The sequence below is a fragment of the Etheostoma spectabile genome, chromosome 18 (genome assembly GCF_008692095.1).
Source record: "Etheostoma spectabile isolate EspeVRDwgs_2016 chromosome 18, UIUC_Espe_1.0, whole genome shotgun sequence".
NCBI classification, from domain to species: domain Eukaryota; kingdom Metazoa; phylum Chordata; class Actinopteri; order Perciformes; family Percidae; genus Etheostoma; species Etheostoma spectabile.
The window spans coordinates 3,614,947-3,635,213 of NC_045750.1; the positions used below are offsets into that span (position 1 = coordinate 3,614,947).

The 20,267-nt window shown below is 41.0% G+C and overlaps 1 protein-coding gene across 2 annotated transcripts in view; it reads left to right on the plus strand.

Moving 5' to 3' along the window:
- Positions 1–20,267, plus strand: part of cnksr3 (cnksr family member 3) — a 44,585-nt gene that overhangs the window by 5,784 nt on the left and 18,534 nt on the right. Inside the window, exons 2-5 of one of the 2 annotated variants that reach the window (XM_032543810.1) lie at positions 9,206–9,369; positions 15,222–15,424; positions 16,500–16,587; positions 19,106–19,147. In XM_032543810.1, the coding sequence (XP_032399701.1) occupies positions 9,206–9,369; positions 15,222–15,424; positions 16,500–16,587; positions 19,106–19,147 (497 nt within the window). The remainder of the gene's footprint in view (positions 1–9,205; positions 9,370–15,221; positions 15,425–16,499; positions 16,588–19,105; positions 19,148–20,267) is intronic. The other variant, XM_032543811.1, reaches the window with a different exon arrangement.

Sequence of the window (20,267 nt, forward strand, 5' to 3'; positions counted from 1 at the left end):
TTTTTTTTTTAATAAGCTTATTTGTAAAAAGTTACCAACGTTCCTGCTGCTGTGAGAACCGAGCTGCATTAGTCGGTAAAACCACCATGATCCCAGTTACTCCGTATTAATGGATCCTAGTAAAGCAGATTGGGAGATTTGTTCAGCCTGCGTCAGAGCTCACAGCTCCAGCAACATGAAACATCTAAATAACTGAAGGATTCAAACCTGCAGCACTTCATGATATAACAGAATATAGGGATAGGGTAGTGGTGGGTACGCCGTTTCACAAAGCCACGGACTCCTTCAGCTCTGCCTCTTCCTTGGCTTACCAGTTTAAGCATACATTTCCATTTTGGCATTGTGGACCACCCACTCCAGTAGATCTGGACCAGTGTGCGGCTGTTAATGGTTAAAGTGGGAACACACGGGGCGGCCTATAGCTCACTGAGTGAGTGCGCTCGCCCCATGTTGGCTGAGTACTGCAGCAGCCCAGGTTCGAATCCAGCCTGTGGCCCTTTGCTGCGTGTCATCCCCATCTTTCTCTCTCTCCCCGTTTCACATGTCTATCCGCTGTCTCTATCTAATAAAGGAAAAAACCCTGAAAAAAAAAATCTTTAAAAAAAAAAGAAAAGTGGGAACACACACACAGCTCAGCACACAGTGAACTCCCACAATTCCTGTTTGTTTGATTTCACAAGACGTCTGTGCACAAATCTGCACAACGCTCGAGGAAATCCGTGTGTCCGTGTGTCGTGTGTGTGTGTCGTGTGTCCGTGGTGTCCGTGTGTGTGTGTGTGTGTGTGTGTGTGTGTGTGTGTGTGTGTGTGTGTGTGTGTGTGTGTGTGTGTGTGTGTGTGTGTGTGGTGTGTGTGTGTGTGTGTGTGTGTGTGTGTGTGTGTGTGTGGTGTGTGTGTGTGTGTGTGTGTGGTGTGTGTGTGTGTGTGTTGTGTGTGTGTGTGTGTGTGTGTGTGTGTGTGTGTGTGTCCTTTTTCCTCTCCACCCTCGTCCTGTTGTGATGGAGGTGGGGTAAATGTTCGTCTCGTTGACCCCAGCTGAGGAGTGCCGGGTCCATACTCCGTGTTTGTGCTTCGACAACACAACGCGCGCCGTTTGTCTAATGAACGGGATTAAGAGTTCAACCGGGACAGTTGCACAATGCAGAGAATTGTGCGGTTTGATCTGGAGTTTATTTGTGTTGCAGCCCCACCTTTGTCACTTTTTCCACATTTCTGCATTAGTATGCGTAACAAACACCTTTCAAACGTTCCCCTTCTGTGAGAAGGAGTTGTGTATTTCAGGGTGGGGCTTCTTGCTTTGGCGCTCTGTAAACTGACGCCGAACGTCTTGTTTGTTTTGATCTTTCTGACAAATGATTAACTGGACTGTTTAGAGCAGCTGGAATTTTACCTGCAGCTCTTTTTACCAACTTCTTCCTCACGCGTTGGACCGCAGCCGAAGAGGCCGACCCCCTTTATCATCAAGTCATCATCACTGGATGATGTCTTTTTTTTTTTCGGAAAGAGAAGTTGGCGCGAATTGACACCAAACCGCTGTCGCAAATTCGCGACGTTGCCGGTGTGAATAGTTTGATGCAAAAATATTATTTTGCTGTTTCCCGTTGCTTATTCGTCACGCCCTCGCTGTGTAGCGGGTTTAAGTCTTCCACAAAACTAGGGAAAACACTGGATGTAAGTACACCGTTGGGTCCCAACATTTTTTGGACAGTGACACAATTTTCACAATTATCGAGAGGAAATTGTAGTGCAGACTTTCAGCTTTAATTTGAGGGTTTTTACGTCAATTGGAAGAAGAGTTTAGGAATTACACACATTTTCATACATAGTCCCCTTATTTCAAGGGACCTAAAGTATTTGGACAATTGAGTCAAAGCTGTTTCATGAGCAGGTGAGGGGTATTTCCTCAGTAATTCATCATCAGTTAGGCCGATAACAGGTCTGGTCCCTTGAAATAACGGGACTTTGTTTGAAAGTGTGTTTAATTCCTAAACCCTTAAATCTCGAGGATTTAATTTCAAATCCATTGCGTTAGCGCACAGGGCTAAAATTGTGTCCCTGTCCAAATTTTTCCGGACCTGCATAGAGTTTGAACAAAATCTGAAACGTAAACAAAAACCACTCTCTGATTTGAGACAGAATTACCCATTTTTGTAAACATTGGTATTTGGTAAACCAATTGGTTCATACCTAGTTTTTGCGTCAACACCAGCATCTGTGGTGTGTAAAGTTCTTGTTGTTTTCTCAGCAGGTAACTGAGCAGATGCTGGGTGAAGCAGCGTCTGATGGCTTTTGTCGTTTGTAAGAAGTGCAACTTTCCCACCCTGAGCTGCTCTCTGTCTGTCTGTCTGTCTGTCTGTCTGTCTGTCTGTCTGTTCTCTGTCTGTACACAGACGCTTCCCAGCGGCAGCAGGGCAGAGGCCCAGAGTCCTCTGCAAATATAAGACTGGTCAGAGACAAGACCACAGGCGGAGAAATTAACTTTTGTTACATCTGTGACTAAACTGTGGAATCTGGTGCTTCTGGAAATGCAAATATCCGTACAGGTTTAATTTATAGTCTGAAAATCCTCGTTTTCTTCCTACAAGTTTCCTAAAAGACATTTAATTTACTTTACTTTCAATGGTTCAATGTTAAGTTTTTTCAAATTCTGCTTGTCCGAAGTCCATTTTCACTGGTCTCTATACAATTTTTATTTTATTTTTTTTAAATAAAGATGTAAAAAAAATGGAAAAGCGTCTGAAAAGTAAAAAAAAATATTGGGGGGGGGAGTCAAAGAAGTGTGAAAAATACGCAAGAAAAAGCGTGCCATGAAACGCCAAAAGCGTCAAACGTGAACAAAAACCTTTTGGAAAAGGTAGCGTTTTACTTGTTGAGCTGGCGCTCCTCACTAATCAGCTTTATCTCACAATATTCAAGAAAATATCAAGGAAAGCACAGTCCTAGTTTGGAGTCTCAACATTTACTGACTCTGACAGGAAGTTGGTGACAAAGTTGTCGCCCGTCTGACTCCAGTGGGCTTTCATGACTCAAATGCGTTCTGTCAACAAACGGGAGGTCAGTTCCAAAGTGCTCCACGGAGAGCAGAGGTTCAACGGGCAGGTTTTCTCTGATTAGATTAAGACCTGTGGTAAATCAGAAAAAGGTCGAACGGTTCTGCTGCTCGACACAAGTTAAAAGATGAACATGAGAGTGAATATTATGTTGATTTAAAGGTAGTAGTAATTCTCTACATTGTACAAAGAGTGTCTTTATGCATGCTGCAGATTATAATCTTGATGTGTTTTGGCAGCATGTTCCCATGAACCGTTTGCTGTGTCAGTTTTCCTGCTGCTTGAGAAGCGTCTCCGAAGCCACAAACCGCTCGGCAGTATTCCAGTGCGGTGATCCTGCTCGGACGCCGACCGCACGCCAGCCGTTTGAAGCTGATTTCCAACAGTTTTAGGCCGACCGCCAAACCCCGCGATGCTCAAACTGTGGAATGAGAAAAATGCCTCATCTGTCACATAAATTAATGACAATTTACTTCTCGCAGGCACGTTGGATCCAGCTATGGATGTTGGCAGCGTGTCTCCTTCAGGAAGCATTTATGTTTTATGTATATTTTATTTTCCAAAAACCGATCTACCAGGGGAGAGTACACTTTTTATTTTTTATTTTAAGAAACAAGATGAACTCCCTTGTTTAAGGCAGTCATTTTAGACCTGAAACCAATCATAATCATTATCTTATTACCGGACGACGGATACTTTTAGACACACTTAAAATTAGAGGGAATAGAACAGCTCAGATTTGTCCCATAAATTAATGACATTTCATTTCTCACGGGCACATTGGATCCAGCTATGAATGTTGGCACCGTGTCGTCCTCAGGAAGCATTTCTGTTTTATATTTCATTAAATGAAAGCTCAGTGGAGAGTGCGCTTTCGTTTGTAAATAATAATTCCCATGACTCGGCAGAACAGTCATTTTAGGCCAGTCAAAATGATCGTATTACCGGACATTTCCTGCTTGTGTTGAAGGAATAATTTGATTCAAAAGCCCAACAGAAGCTCAGGTTTGCTTGTGAAGGTTCCCGTGCTCTGCAGGGAGGCTTGGCCCGGCGTTGCCATGCTTTCATTAGCAGGTGATTTGGCTTGGTCGCATGACATTTAGCCGCCCCCGCTGTGCAGCTGAGAGATTATCGGCCTCCTCGGGTGTCAATAATGTGGTCCAGGCTGTCACGAACACATTCCTGATGACCACAAACGCTCCCCAGACGCCGTCAGACAACAGTGGCAGGAGTTTAGTTTGAAACATGTTGGAATGATGGTTTCTCTGCCACTGCGAGGTTTACGTGCAGCGCCTGAGCTCAGTGAATGTAACCAACAGACTTCTCAGATCTAAGGATTGTAGTTTGACTTCCTTAGCTAATTTTGTTGAGCTTTCAGACACATTTATGGTGATAATAATGGTCTGAGTGTTGAGGGTTTTCATAAAAATAGGTAATTTGTCATCATTTTGGACCATTATTAAGGGCAACATTTAACTGTGAAATTTCCCTTTTTACTTTCCCCTTTGGAACTTTATACATTTTTCAATAAATAATATTAAAAAAAAATTAATTCAAATGTTGACTGAGTGAGTTTACCCTTTGGGAGGGGTAAAGATGTGCATCTCATTCAAAAAAACAAGACAAAATAAGAGTTTACTTGCAAAAAATATATAGTTAGTATATAGTTTTCTTAATTACATTGTTTTTGTGAACGTTAGGAGTCACAACCCTACCGTTGTTATCAACATATTTGTGTCTAAAACGCTGGGAATAAAACTAGAGCAGATAATACATAAATGATACTCAAAAAGCTTAAAGACAACTTACTGAAGAAGTCCACTGGGGACCAAATACAGTTGTTAGACGTGGAAAGAAAAGACGTTTAGTTAGTTTTGATTGTCACATTTAGTTGCATTCAGGGTCCAATATTAACACTCGTCAAGCACCAAGTCTGGGTGAATTTTCAGTTTTTGGCAAGCAAATCTAAGAGCGCTTTCGTCAGTTCGTCAGTTTTTGGTCGGTTTTATGTCTCTCGTCGTTCAGTTTCAGTCAGTTTTTAGTTTAGTTTTTGTCCGTTTTGGAACACCAGCCACCACTTATTAATTAGCCAGTATCTGGAGATGTTTGGCAACACTTACCAGAAAGTTATGTGATGTTACAAAGAAACATAATTTATTAATTTTGTGGATTATTTCCGTCTACCGACCTATTTAGCTGGTGAGTCAAAAAGTCAATTTCACTCACTGGTTTGAAACGGCAGAGAAAACCTTACTAGTCTAATCGTTCTGTTTGGTGTCGGAGGTGTGAGCTGGCGACTACGCCGAGGTGTCACATCAGCAGTTAGTTAGAGGGGAATGTTTCCTCCCTGCCGTCAGCGGGAGTCTCAGCCATCTGTTGTCCAGCGTGTCCGTCTGAAGACGAGCGGGAGTCACGGAGTTCCTTCAGGACACTTTAATGACCACATGCAGGGGCACTTGTTTTCTTTTCCACTGTTCACACCAGCTCAGGCATTTGGTTGGCCAGCTGATCCGGCCCGGTGCTGAGAGCTTCACGTCGTCTGCCATTTGGTGAACCCTTCGGTGCAAAAGCTTTCTCGAACAGACGCGTACTTTTAGTTCAGGGTAACCCAGTGGGAGTCGAACACAGAGCCTTTACTCACAGTGTACACAGTTAGAGGGGAAAAATGTCAGCTTGATTTGGGGATTAATTCCATGTTATTCTAACTAAAAGGATATTTTTGGTGTGTAAATTGAATTGAGTTTCTCTAAACTTTTTAACTGTAAGAATTTTACACTGATATTTGAGGTCTTTGTGGTTTGTCTGATTTACAAATTTGCTGCATTATGGGATGACGAGGGCTGCAACTTATGATTATTATCATCATATTTAATTTAATAATCTGTCATAAATTTTTCTGATTGACTTTTTGGTCTTTTTGTCCATCGCTAGTTTCCAGAGGTTACATCTTCAGATTGCTTGTTTTGTTCAACCAACAGACCAAAAAACCCCCAAAATATGTCATTTAAGCTCAAGCAAATAATAAGGGTGCTGGAGCTGGCGGTGTATCACTCATAGTCACATGACATCACAGGAAATGAAGGTGGGGGTCTCGGGCTGCACAACATATCATTTTTTTATCGTCATCACAATCTATCAACTGGCACAATATGTATTGATCGCCAAAGTTGGTTGAAAGAAAATCTCAGCAAAAAAAGGCACTTCATAATTTATGTCATTATTTTTCAGTGTCTGCCTTTTATATTTCATTCCAGAGGTTTTTGGAAGAGTAAGGTATGCTTACTTCACGGGGTTTGGTCGTCCTTCCTCAAGAAAAAGTTTACATTTTTTTCAATAAATAAATAAAATATCTCATTGTGGCTTTTTGCGTCTAGATTTAAGTTGTTTTAGTTTTCTTTGAGGTTGTTTTGGCTCTCTGGTCATTTGGTGTTGGTTTGTGGTAGTTTTGCATCTCTTTTTTTACATCGTTTTTGATCATTATTGTTATCACCATATCTGTCTAAAACATTGGAAACGCTCGAGCAGATAATAAGTTACATTAAAAAAGCTCAAAGACAAATGTCTTAAAGAGCTGAGAAAAGCCTAAGTTACATTCATGTGGCTTACGTGCTCGGGTGCTGCACCTAAACCTTATAATGACAGGGAAACCCCTGAATTCATCTAAACCTTATAATGACAGGAAAACCCCTGAATTCATCTAAACCTTATAATGACAGGAAAACCCCTGAATTCATCTAAACCTTATAATGACAGGGAAACCCCTGAATTCATCTAAACCTTATAATGACAGGAAAACCCCTTATATTCACCTAAACCTTATGACAGGGAAACCCCTGAATTCACCTAAACCTTATAATGACAGGGAAACCCCTGAATTCACCTAAACCTTATAATGACAGGGAAACCCCTTATATTCACCTAAACCTATAATGACAGAGAAACCCCTGAATTCACCTAAACCTTATGACAGGGAAACCCCTGAATTCACCTAAACCTTATGACAGGGAAACCCCTGAATTCAAAGTTCAATTTGTTCAATAGAAGAAAATTGAAAAGGATTTCCCTTCATTTGTTTCAAATTCAACAAGCAACTTGGTGTATTTTAGCAGAATACTGAGAGCAGCAGAAGTGAGAACACTTCATCTGTTTATTTATCGCTAAGAATCGGTATCTGCTAGTCCTGTGGGCTATTGCACAAAACCAGGATACCTTATCTTTTTATTTTGATGTCGTCACTGGTCAGCATGGACCTTGGGAGAGAGAAAAAACATGATGAATACATTTATCAAATACTTTGTTGAAGTCACTTACTACTTTTTATAGTTTCTGTATCTCCAGATCCAGTTTCCTCAGTGTTTTTTCCGTACCAAGGTCCAGATCCTGTAGATTTTTTTTAGCTGACAGCAAACTGTACATCGGCCAGCTCTATTTGTTTCATCAGATGTGGTTTACGTAAAAAATATCAAGACAATTGAGTCTTATCTGAACTCAAATATTCAAATTTTATCTCCATTTAGGACTCCATATTCAATTGTTTTTGTAAACTTTATGATGTGTTTCATACAACAGTTTCTTAACCCCCTTCAAACCGAGCACTTGACAAACAGAGACGGTAGATAAAGTTGGAGTTTTGCTGTAATATCGGGCCGAACCTTAACTTTCATTAACAGTTGAGCCTGTCCCAGTTGGGATGAATGCGAGGGGTAAACCCGGGAAACCTTGTGTGTGCAGGACTGTCTGTCTGAGGCGAGAGGGATCCCGAGCAGAGGAGCGGTGAGGCGGCAGAATGATGTTAACGGATGGATCAGCAGGAAGAGTCAATAAGTCCATGTTGACTCAGCAGCTCTGTTTGCTGTCAAACCTGAATGGATCATAACAGAGCCGACTTCCACTGAAACTGCTGAAAGGAAAACTCTGTCTGGGTATCGTTTACTCACGTGCATAGTCCTTGTCATTAGGGGTCAGGGTTCAACGCCAAGGTTTTTGTCAAATATGTACTAAAGAATGTGGCGTTTAACTTCCCCCGTGCAGACCAAAGTCTCCTCCTGGGCACTGCCAAGGTGCTCAAGGCACCAAACCCCCCTCAGCCGCTCAGGGAGCTGGTCCAGCGCTGGCAGCCCCCCCATAGCATGTGTGTGTACTTCAGGCAAGAGTGTAAATTATAATTTCTCCAAAGGGGATCCATAAAAGTATAAATTAATAATATTTTAATAATTATTATTATGTGTCTTTGCAGGTCCAGTCAACACTATGTTGACAAAACAGTTGTTGTCCAGACTCACAGTAGCTGTTGGGGTATTGTTCAGCCCGGTATTTAACTGTCGGTTTATTAATTTGTTTTGCCACCGTTGGCTTGTCAGGAGCCACTCGCTTTGACATTCCCGCGCGCCCCCCCCTCCCACTCAACAAACTCAATTTGAATATGAGGATGTATGGTTACTAGGCAACATGTTTAACAATGGCATTTGGCCACGGTTTAGGTACAGACCTTTATTACACTTGTTTTAAACTGAAACATGAGAAGGAAGTAAAAAACTAAATATTTGCAAATCCTGTGTGATTCCGCGTGTATAAGAGAATTCCGTTCTCCCGTCTGTGTTTTCACATAGGACAAATCAAAGGGCCGTACGTATCTAAATCGTTTCGTGGCAGACTTTGTGATATCAGTAAATATTGTGCCGTTGTCCAAAGAATCGATATCATTCGCATCGTGATAAAACATTTATTACTTATCCTCTTCCTCCCTGGCTGTGTCCTATAAATATGTTTTTTAATGCCGTTAATAAAACCCAAGTAACTTCAAGAAAGCACAAGAATGCTTTATGGAAGTCTTTCCTTGGTGTCCGCTCTCAGAGTGTTGTGTTTATTATTAACTCTTTTTATTTTTTTTCTCTCCCTCTCACATGTGTAGTACTTCTTCTATAGTACTAGTAACGTCTTCCTCCTTCTGCCCTCAATATGTTTTCTAATGCCTATTTATTTTTAAGTTAAAAAAGAATCCTGATCCATAATTTCCCCCCAAATCGTGCAGGCCTACTGCCTATTTAATTCTGTCAATTAAACCTAAACAACCTAAAGAAAGCACAGGAATGCTTTTATGAAAGACATTCTTTGGTGTCCCCACTCAGTGTGTTGTGTCTCCGTCTGTCCCCTCAGGGCTGGACGACAGCCTGCAGCAGTACATCCCGTCCTTCCAGCAGCAGCAGGTGGATGGGGAGAAGCTGCTCAGGATGTCCCACCAGGAGCTGCTGTCTCTGGGCATGGCGCGGGTCGGACACCAGGAGCTGGTGCTGGAGGCCGTGGATCTGCTCTGCGCTCTGGTCAGTCACACAGTTCATCGTTGTAGCTCCGCCCAAGGGGATTGTGATTGGTTTAAAGAAATGCCAATAAACCAGAGCATGATTTTCTCTCATCATGAAATACTCTGTGGACTTGCCAGATCCTCCTCCTCCAGTACTGTGGAGGAAGGTTTTGCAATGCGAGACTAATGTACAATGTTGCTCACAACTCTTTTAGAGCTGTATTTGTTTACTTTTTGGCCAACTTGCACTTTGCAATGTAAGGCTGAATTAGCTATTAGCAGTTCCTGTTTGGGCTGTAACCACAGAGACAGATAACTACTATGGGATTACTTTTTATACTAAGTAAATTCCCAAACATGAGGGTAATGAGCAGGGGCACACGGAAGGAACTTTCCACTGATTTTAAACAAATAAAAAAACTATTCGCAGATTTTTATTTTGCGTCCCCGCTGAAAATTGAATAAACTAATCCACAAATTCTGTTTAGGTCTGACGAGGAGTCAAAAGGAGCGTCTTTTTTTCTATGAATCTAACAGTATGTGTATACCTCTGAACCTGAAAAAAAACTTTTTGATATTAACAAACGTCCGTTGCATTCAAGCCGTCGCCAAATGATTTGCTACAAAGCTAATTAAGACTATCAGCGCCACACAGCTCTCTCTGTGTTTCTCAGTATGACTCAGTAGTACGTTCAGAAGATTGTGTTGTCCCGCTACATTTCCAGAAACTCAAGTGAAGATAGTGACCTCTTCTGAAGAGTCCTCCATGTTTTTTTAATCCTCTGTGTCCTCCTTGGCTACTAGTAACTCTGGTGGGTAGGGCTGGGGTGGGAGGGTGCTTTTAACATGTGGCCGAGCCAACAGTGTTGTTATCATTCCTTGGAATTTGTTAACCGGGCGACAGAAACTACGCACTATAACTTTAACTTTGATCTCTGCAACAGCAGCCACAGATCAACATAAAACTCCTGTGGTTGATAGTTTCTTTGTTTGGATCTGCAGTGAGAGGCTGCTTGTGTCTGACTCACTCCGCTGACGGACTCTCTCTGCAAAGCCGTCACTGATGAGTTAATATGTTTGACGTACTTGTTTCCAATCCATCGCTCTTTCTTCAGCGTTGCTATAATCTGCTGGTTTTACCTCTATGGGCTGAGCTCACCTGATGAGCATGGTCAACAACCGGAAAATGGCCAGAGATACTTACATTTCTGTTGACCATGCGCTTAGATGTAGAAAGTTATTTTAAGTCCTGTACCAAACCTAAACATCTGTGTTCTGTTACACCCTAAATAAATATTCGAAGCAGCTTCACACAGTGGTGACCTCAAGTTGCAGCGAGTTATCTGAATTGTTGAGACTTCAGAAGCCACAAGAAATGCTGTAACACCAGTAACCTCCAGTCCGCATGGTCACATCATACCCAGAGGAACGTGAAGGGGCGTTCCCCCCCCCCCCCCCCCCCACCCCCCATAACAGTGGTTTTCATGGGAAATCAGAGGGCTCTTTGTTTTGAAGCTACTTAACACCTCTGAGGTCTACTTTTACATATCTTATAGACCTCTCCTATTTATTTCCATAAAACCACATCCCCATGTGTTTCATATCAAAATGTTCAGCACAAACTTGGCTTTCTGTGTAGTGATGCACTAAATTGTTCCAGAGCAATGGGTAAAGAGACAATTTGGCTCCAAAGCAGAAATCTCTTGTGAAAACAATCCTACTCTCAATTGTTGATGTCGGTGATTGAAATGAGTTTACAAAAGTCTTGGGTTCACAAAAGTAGCATAATATATGAATAAAATAGTAAATTTTTAAAATAAAACTTTGTAGTATGACGACTTTCATTACTAGATGCCAGGCCCTTAATCTTTTGGATTTGGGTCTGGATTTCCAGGCCAGTATTCCTTAGAAAATCACAATATGTTTAAAATCGTGATGATATTGTGTTGTGTGGCCTCTGGTGATTCCCAGCACTAACTGAAAGTACCTAAAACAGCGCTCGTATCTTTCTTAGAAGAAGCTCCTTGTCTGTCCACGTGTAACGGAGCTCTCCTGCTGACAGCAACAACATATTTTCTAACATACAATAACATACGTGTGAATGTGTTGAATCTGAGCCCATGAAGCGGCTCCGTGTCTATCACATCTGATAGCAGTGGTTTATACCAGTTCTGCCGCTCATGCCAGAGAATGTGCTGATGTAAATAAAATGCACTCTGTTAAATCTTTATCAGATCTGGCAGCATGCCCACACTGCTGGTTTTAATACTTCCACACTGATTTGTTTCTTTGTTCAAAGTAAAAAAAAAATGCATTTAAAATGTTTGGTTCAAATTGAAATCAAGTTATGTTTCCAAACTGTGTTTTAAGACGTGAAAAACTGTACAATCTTAAAATCCCTCAAACCAGCTTGATTACCTGAAATCCTTGTGAAGTCTGTGACAGATTCCCTTCAAACATAAGAAATTAGACCATGAGTTACCACATTTTAGACTGACACAAGTACACTTCGGCAGTCTGCTGTGAAATTACACTATTCTCACAAAATGACCAAAGTTGCATATTCAAAAAGCGAAGAGGAATGTCTTCATAATGCCTTTCCTTTTTTTTTTAGTTCATTTTAAGATGCAGTATTTGACTTCAGCTGAAACCCGCCAAACACTTGTTGTTTAAAACAGATAACGTGTAGGCCTGCAGACAGAGCCCCTCAGTCAGCTGTTTATGAGCTCTGGCTGTCTGTGTCACAGTGAAAAGGAGGATTTACTGTCAGTGCCGAGGTTCAGTGGTGCAACTGAACGGGATCCAGCCGCCTTTTTAAATGGAGCCTGACAGTCTGCTTTCCCCGCTGACGACGAAATAAAGGGACCACAGAGACGGTTATCACACACACTTCTACTGTTTACAGTGTTACAGAAGCTTTGGGAAATCATTCTTTACATCAATATCAACTTTACTCCAGTCCAGGGTAGTTAAAGGCAGATTATCTGACAGATAATGTTTGTGTCTAGATATTTGTTTAATAAGGGGAAATCCTTTCAAAAGTTTATTTTTTAAAACTCTTAAAGGAATATGGACATGAGCAGCTGCAGACTACTACAGTGTAAACTTGAGTCTGATATTAGGCATTTTCCATACTGTTGGTATCGGTATCGGCAAATAAAAATAAAAAAATAAAAAAGAATTCGCTAAACGCTGTATCCAGTTCTAGTTATACATGCATGGTCCAACTCTGATTGAGGGTTGTAAAGGAGACTTGGCTGACAATCGTTAACTCAAGACCGAAAGTTGGAGTTGAAAAAAACTTGACTTTACTCATCTGTGACAAAATATTGTAAATTCAAAGTTAATAAGCTAGCTTTTTCCAAGGCTTTGGATCTCCCTCAGCGAATGGACGTCATTATGAGACCCAAGTACAGAGCATGGACATGACATCCGCCCGGACAGAGTCACTAATAGATCTTTCAGCAGCAGCAGCAGCTCGAGTGATTCAGGGAGAGTTTTCCTGTCTGACTCAATAGAAGGTCAAGGAACGTTGCTATTTCTTTCTTGTTGCAGCACAGAGCTGAGTTCACTGTTCTCTGGTGTGGAGCAGGAAACAGATGTGACCCCTCCCACCTGTCAGAAAGACCCCCACCCTTCCCCTGACACACACACACACACACACACACACACCACACACACACACCACACACACACACCACACACCACCCACACCACACACCACACACAACCTTTTCTAACACATTAGAAGAAGATCCATTGCAGTTTTGTTCCAGCAGCAGTTTCCGCGCCCTGTCAGATGATCACTTTTCCACCTGAGACATTTTAAAAACGCCACAGCTTTATTATAGGAAAAGAAAGAACACAGTCATGCTGTGTAGAGCCTAGTTAACAGTAAAGCTCTGAATGTAGCGCAGTTATCTGACGGCCCTTGTGTTGTATAAGTGCTACAGAAGATAAATTAATCTCCTTGTTACCGTTACGAGCTAAGCTAAATGAGCTTAGGTCTCCCAAGCACGTGTCCGAACTGCAGTTCCTGCAAAGTAACAGAGCCAAAGCCACTCAAAACGTAAAGACAATCAATAGAAGATGTCAGTAATTAAAACTGGAGGCTTTACCTCACAGATCTTGTCTACTTCCTAAAATTTGATCCTTTTAAATGTAAAGTTGAGACCGATAATGGAATATTGTTTCAGCCATTTTTTCCAAGCAAAAATGCCAAATACTCTCAAATGTTTGTTAAATGAATATCTTTGGGTTTTGAACCATTAGTCAGAACAAAACCATGACATCTAAAGTATTCCCTTGAACTCTGGGAAATAATAACCGCATTCTTTGTTACTTCCTGACATTGTCTCAACAACAAAGGGCGCATTTAATCAAGAAAACAATCATCACAATAATCAATAATGAACAGCTTCTACTCGTCTCATCCTCCATGTGGCACGTAGAGCTTGACGTATTGTTTTATCTTTTTGTGATGATCAATAAATAGTTAAGTTTAGTGTTGCAGCCCCATCCCTCTGGAACACCCTCCCTGCCTGAAACACCACCTGTTCACAGCCTACAACCTCCTTTAGCTTAGCCACAGTCACTCTGGGAAGTGTCCGCTCTAAATAAAAGTTATTTTTACTTTTATTACTAATTTTTGGGTTTAAAGATGCTTAAATAAATGTGAAAAACAGCAATAAAGCATGTTTTTCCAACGTGATAGTCAAGTTTACTCCTTGAAGTTAGTGCTGTGAGTTTGTGTGTTTGTGTGTGCGTGTGCGCGCGCGTGTGCGTCCGTCCGTCCCCCGTTTTTGTGGCCCTGGGACTATGTCCCAGTGTGTTGTTTGTAACTGTATGGTTTTCGAATATAAAGGGGGAAAAAATTGATCACAAAACAACCCAGTTCTGCCTGAACTGAAGGCTGCTGAAACAATCAGTGATTCATTTATGGGTTAAAGCATTCATCAAGTAAAATACTAAACTATTTTGGTTTCCAGGTTCTCAAACGTGAAGATTTGCTACTTTTTTTTTTTCTTTCTTTGTAAATGTAATATCTTTTGTGTTTTGTGAGTGTTGGACATGAACAATTTGACGACCTCCCTTTGGATTCTGGGACATGTGATGAGAATCTTTTTTTATCGACATTTTCTAGACTAAACAGTTAATTGATTAGTTGGAAAAACAATCACTAGGTTGATCAACAAACACAACAAGCACGTATAATAGAAAATTAAAGCTCTTTCTTATTGACCTGTCTGATCACTATGCTTCCAACCTGAAACATGTTAGAACTGTAAGGTATGTCTTGTCAGTTTTTTTTGTTTTTGTTTTTTTATAGTGCTGTCTGTCGACAGGTGGAAAGCCAGTTTGTCTGCAGATGTTTTTAATGGCTTTGAACGCCTCAAACATCCTGGCTGCCTCGGGCGAGCCAGCGTGTTCATGCCGTCAGCTGCAGAGAGAAGAAATTATAAATCTGTGGAGATATGAAAAGAATCTGATCGGCTGCACTTTTATTGTTTAGTTATTTTGATTAGGACAGTGATTCATTAATCAACATTTCTGTAAAGGCGCCAGTGTTAGCCATTTTGAACTGTAGTCCTAGTTACCGAGCATGCATGTCTTTATGGTTTGGGGGGGGGGGGAACTGGAGCACAGGGATGAAACCCACGCAGACACAGGGAGAACATGCAAACTCCACACAGAAAGTCCCTGCCTGGACCAGGGATCGAACTCTACAGGACCACCTTGCTATGAGGCAGTAGTGCCGCCCAGTTAATAAAAATAATAACATTGTTGTAAAACTCCTGAAAGTTAAGACATATGCATACATATTGATTAGGTAATGGTTATGTTTAAAATGGATAACTTGTGTTTTCACAGAACTACGGTGTGGAGAAGGACAACCTGAAGACTCTGGTGGGGAAGATGAGAGCGGCGCACCACAACCTGAACACCTCTGTGTCGCAGCGCAGGAAGAACCCCGCCTACCACTGCAAAATCTCCCATCAGCCCTCCAACGAATTCCTGACCGCCGTGGTCGAGCTGATCGGAGCCGCTAAGAGTCTGCTGGCCTGGCTGGACAGGTAGACACAAATCCCTACAGGTTTAAGACTTGGGTGCTGCCCCCAACCCGAATAAAATTAATGTGAGCACCAAAACTAACTAAATGACCCTCAGAAATACTCAGATCTGATGATTGTAGTTGGACTTCTGTAGCAAGTTTTGTCTTTAAGCTTCTTTTTTGTTATTTATGATCTGCTCTAGCTTTTCTGACTTTTTTGACACAGGTATGATGATAATAATGGTCCAAAATGTTGTCAAATTGCATTTCTTTTCAAGGACCTCTACACCCCTCCGCCAAATTTGTGCACCTAAGTCTTCGACAAACCGAGGAAAACCATCGTCTACCATGTTGGTGGGACAGTTTGAAGTCCTTTTGTGGACACTATGGTTTGGACAGCAGCCTCTGTTTTGCTGTATTGCAATTCTCATAAGTACACAACACAACGTGATTGGTTAGTGTCTTTATTCGTGGTGCAAAAGCTGCAAAAAATCGAACCCCTTTTAGAAAGAAATGCTGTCATTTTATAATAATTTCACTGTGTGAAAGTTCTCATGACAAAATCTACAATTCTAAAAAATATAGTGACTTACAAATTAATAACATGGAAAAGAATTCCTGCAGTGTGAATAGACTTTAGGAGAAATTAAAAAAGTACACACAGGTACTGTATCAGTGCGGGTCCTTGTTTGCTGTTGAGATGTTTGTCAGCTGTCAGTGCGCCTCTCTGTCTGCTGTTTGACTCCTTCAGCTTTTTCTCAGCTTGTATCAGCTTGAAGAACATTCCTCGCTGCAGCTGTTGCACACAAACACCGACTGACGCCCAGAACACACCTGACATCTGTCGTATGTCAAAGCACGCACATGCCAACACCTTGAGCTGGTGTTGAATCTGAGTATAGTATCCAATCCAGAACAATAAAATCTTAATTTTAGTGGTACCAAACAATACATTTAAGATTTGCTTGAGGTGCGCATCACCTTTTTGTTGCAGGCACAAAGTCTAATCATTGGTCACATCCTGTAGCTGCAACGGGAAAATTAAAGAGATAAAAAGATTGCCTCGCTGTAACAGATCTTATATTCTGTGTTTTCAGGACTCCGCTGGCGAGCGCCAACAACTTCACCTCCACCAAAAGCAGAATCATCCAGCTGTGTCTGGAGCTCACCTCCACCGTGCAGAAGGTCAGTGAGGCTCAAACATCCCTCTGCTGGGGTTCTGACTAGGGCGGCAGCCAACCATTATTTACAATATTGATTAATCTGCCAGTTGTTTTCTCAATTAATCGGTTAGTCAATGAAATGTCAAAAAATTGTGGCGAATGTCCATCAGAGTATCTCAAAGTCCACGTTGATGTCTTTGTATGTCTTGTTCTCTTTGAGATATTCAGTTTAATGTAGTCTCACATTGCCAGACCTACCTCCACAGCGCTGCGGAGGAAGGTCTGGCTAGTCCACACAGTATTCTGGGATTGAAGAAAAACGTGCTCTGGTTTATTTGCATTTCTTTAAACCAATCACAATTGTCTTGGGTTAGAATTAAGCGCCGGACGGAGACACGATGCGGCTGCATAATAGCATCTGGAAGGATTTTGTTCTGGTGGAACATGTGGACATTCAAAAGTTGTTTTAGTCGTGCAACAGGAATCTCAGATAGGACAGATAGTCTAGCTAGCTGTCTGGATTTACCCTGCAGAGATCTGAGGACCAGGGAACCATAGTCCTCAGAAATCCACCAGGGGTTAGGACGCCGACACAAAGAACCGGAGCAGATCCTGAAGTGGAACGTTGTGGATATAGACTAAGTTTATTTTAATATTAAAAAAAAGAGGAAAGCAGGAAAATCTCCATATTTTGAGAAGCTGAAAACAGCATTTTCTGTTTTGTGCATCAAGAATTACTTTTAATCGATTCAAAAATTAGTTTACATTTTAGTGTTTTGTTCCCTTGCCATTTCTGATTGAACACAACAGCGTTCATGAGACATTCTTTTAGAGCTGCTCGATTAGGGAAAAAACAACATAATCACAATAATGTTTGGTCACCAGTGAGCTAACATAATAAAACACAAAAGCGGGCACACACACACAGTTTTTGCCGCTGACAGGCTCAGATTATTATTTGTTATAGTGTCTGACAACATTATGGAAAGGATCCCTTCAGAGATAGACCTTTAAAACCTCTTTGAGACCTTTCTGTTTAACCAGAAACAGCTCTGAGGTCGCTAGAGCTAAATCCTCCAGACTCCATTTAAAAAAAGAATACTTTTAGCGTATATAGAGCCAACATATTTTCACATGTAAATCGGTGAATTATGTGTTTATTTCAACCAAAACTAGAGTTGTGATGGTTGGAAAAGTGGAAAGACAAAAAATGTCTTTTCATATTTTTATTTTGTTTCTGTTGACTTTGAATGAAGAGTATTTTAGTGTGTATTTTTTAGTGAAGTGTATATTTTTTTGGGGTGGGTTCAGCGAACGCAATTTTGGAGATTTTTATTTTTTATGTTTAAAAAAAGGATCTTACTCTTCAACAGAAAGGTCAACCTCCTTAGCAATCCTTTCCATAGTGCTGTCAGACACTTAGAATATTAATCTGAGCCTGTCAGTCCCTAGTAACTCGTATTGTAGCTTGTTTCGCTGCTGCTGACTGCAGCGATCTCTCTTAATACTGAACTAATGTCAAAGATCGTTGTTGACATCAGTCACTTAGACACAAACACAGGAACATAGGGTCCAGGGTATATAAAAAAAACAGTAGTTGCCCTTTAAGAAACTATGCAACATTTAGACAAAGCAACAGTGAAATTTCCCTTTAATACTTTTCCCATTTAACTGTTTTGTCATTTATTCACAAACACAGGACAAAATAAGAGTTCATCAGCAAAAAAAAGAAAATTACTCTGTTTTTGTGATCATTAGCAGCAGAAATCGTAATTACAATTTCAATTAATTGCAGAGCCCTACGTTCATCTGGCGGGGACTATTTCACTTTTTTTCAGTTTTTAGGAAAAAAAATAATCTATTCCTCAAATCCTATTTTCTTTTTTTAACAACAACAATAAAGTACCAATAAAATAATTCAGGCAATATTTGGAAAGTTTGTTTAGGATTCAGAGTTGAAGTTGGTATTTTTTGCAGCGTGTCGCCTCCCTACACATGACAGCAGAGAGTTTTGTGCAGCGCCCCGCCCTCATTCAATCATCCTGTCAGCCCGTTTGCAGGGAGCTGTTATTTCTCCGACCGCAGGACGGATCCTCTGTGTCTCTGGGAGACGTTTGCCGTCCCTCCCTCTGGTTTCACTCTCCTACAGGCTGTCATTTCTCAAATATTTGTTTTCCCGTTGATTCCTTTCTTTTCTTTACCCTCTCTGTTTACCCACACTGACAGCTCTTCACACAGACAGACTGGAAAGCTGTGTCATTTGATACGACATGCTCGAAGTTGTACTTATGTATATCTTGCTGAACATTTATTTTCACACAGTTTGTTTCTGGTGTGTGAATTAAAAAGAAATGAAAAAACTATATAAAGTCGCCCGTTTTTATTCTTTGTGCATATCTGAACAGAAACCAGTGGCTTAAAATAGGAGTCACGTTATTTCATATCGAGACTTTCTCACTTTTCTTGATGTAAATGCAGATTTCTGTTTAGGATCTTTTTACGTGAGTCCGTCACTCAGTGGTCTGTCTCTTTAATTGCAGGACTGCACTGTGTATGAGATCGAGGAGAAGATTCTGGAAGTGGTGAGTACCGCTTCTTCCTTTTTCTTTGGGTTTGGATGTTTAGAGATGCCGATCGGAAACACACACACACACCACACACAACACACACACACACAACACACACACACACACACACACACACACACACACACACACACACACACACACCAGTAACACACGTTTCCTGTCTTGTTCTGAGCGTCCGGTGCTGTTCACTGTGCATGTGTAAATCAGCAAGTTTGTTTATTCAGCTCAGGATCCACTTCCTGTCTTAGATAACACTTCCTGTTGGTCGCCCTGTTGTTCCCAGAGTACTGAATCAGCTGATGTGGAATCACTTTCCCTCCTCACCACCACCTTATGTGACCTTGTGACTCTCAGGTTTTACTTTAGTTGCATACTGTATGTATTAAATGTCAATGCTATTGACATTTTTTTTCAACATTTTCTTTTACACTTTTGATGCTTTCAAAGATTTACCTTTTTTGACATTTTTGACAGTTTGATGTGGGCGCTGTTACGGTTTTTTGAAGTATTTTGTTTATGAAGTTAAAAAATGAAAGCACTTTGCTGCTTTTGGTCTTGTGAACAGTGAGAGGTGCTTTAATATGTTGTGTGATGTTGGTAGACAATATTCAAATCCAACTTTTAATATTTTTCCTGTCCAGGGAAAACTGTGTCTCCAGATGTGTTGTTGTTGAACGTGATTAACTGAAGGATGAAATGTTCCTCTACGTCAGGGGTCTTCAGCGTTTTTAGGCCACGGGCCCTTAGCTAAAAGAGACCGACTAGGGACCTCCTACTAGTTTGTACATACAAATGAGTTTCATATTAAACTGGGCCGGATGGATGTAAATGAATAGCTTTGGAGTTTGAATGCATTATGTTTTATTGTTAAATATACATGTGGAACGTAAGTGAATCCTTAAGCTGGACTGCATGGCTACCATAGTGGCTACCTTGTTAAGCTTATGTTCAATGTGTAATTGTTTTGTTTCCACACACAGACCAATTTAACTTTGCCATCTATATGTTGGATTCATATTGATGTATATGTTCAGACATTTTCATTTTGGAAAAGGAAACTTTAAAAGAGAGAGAGAGAGATAGAGAGAGAGAGAGATTAAACATACAGTGGTGC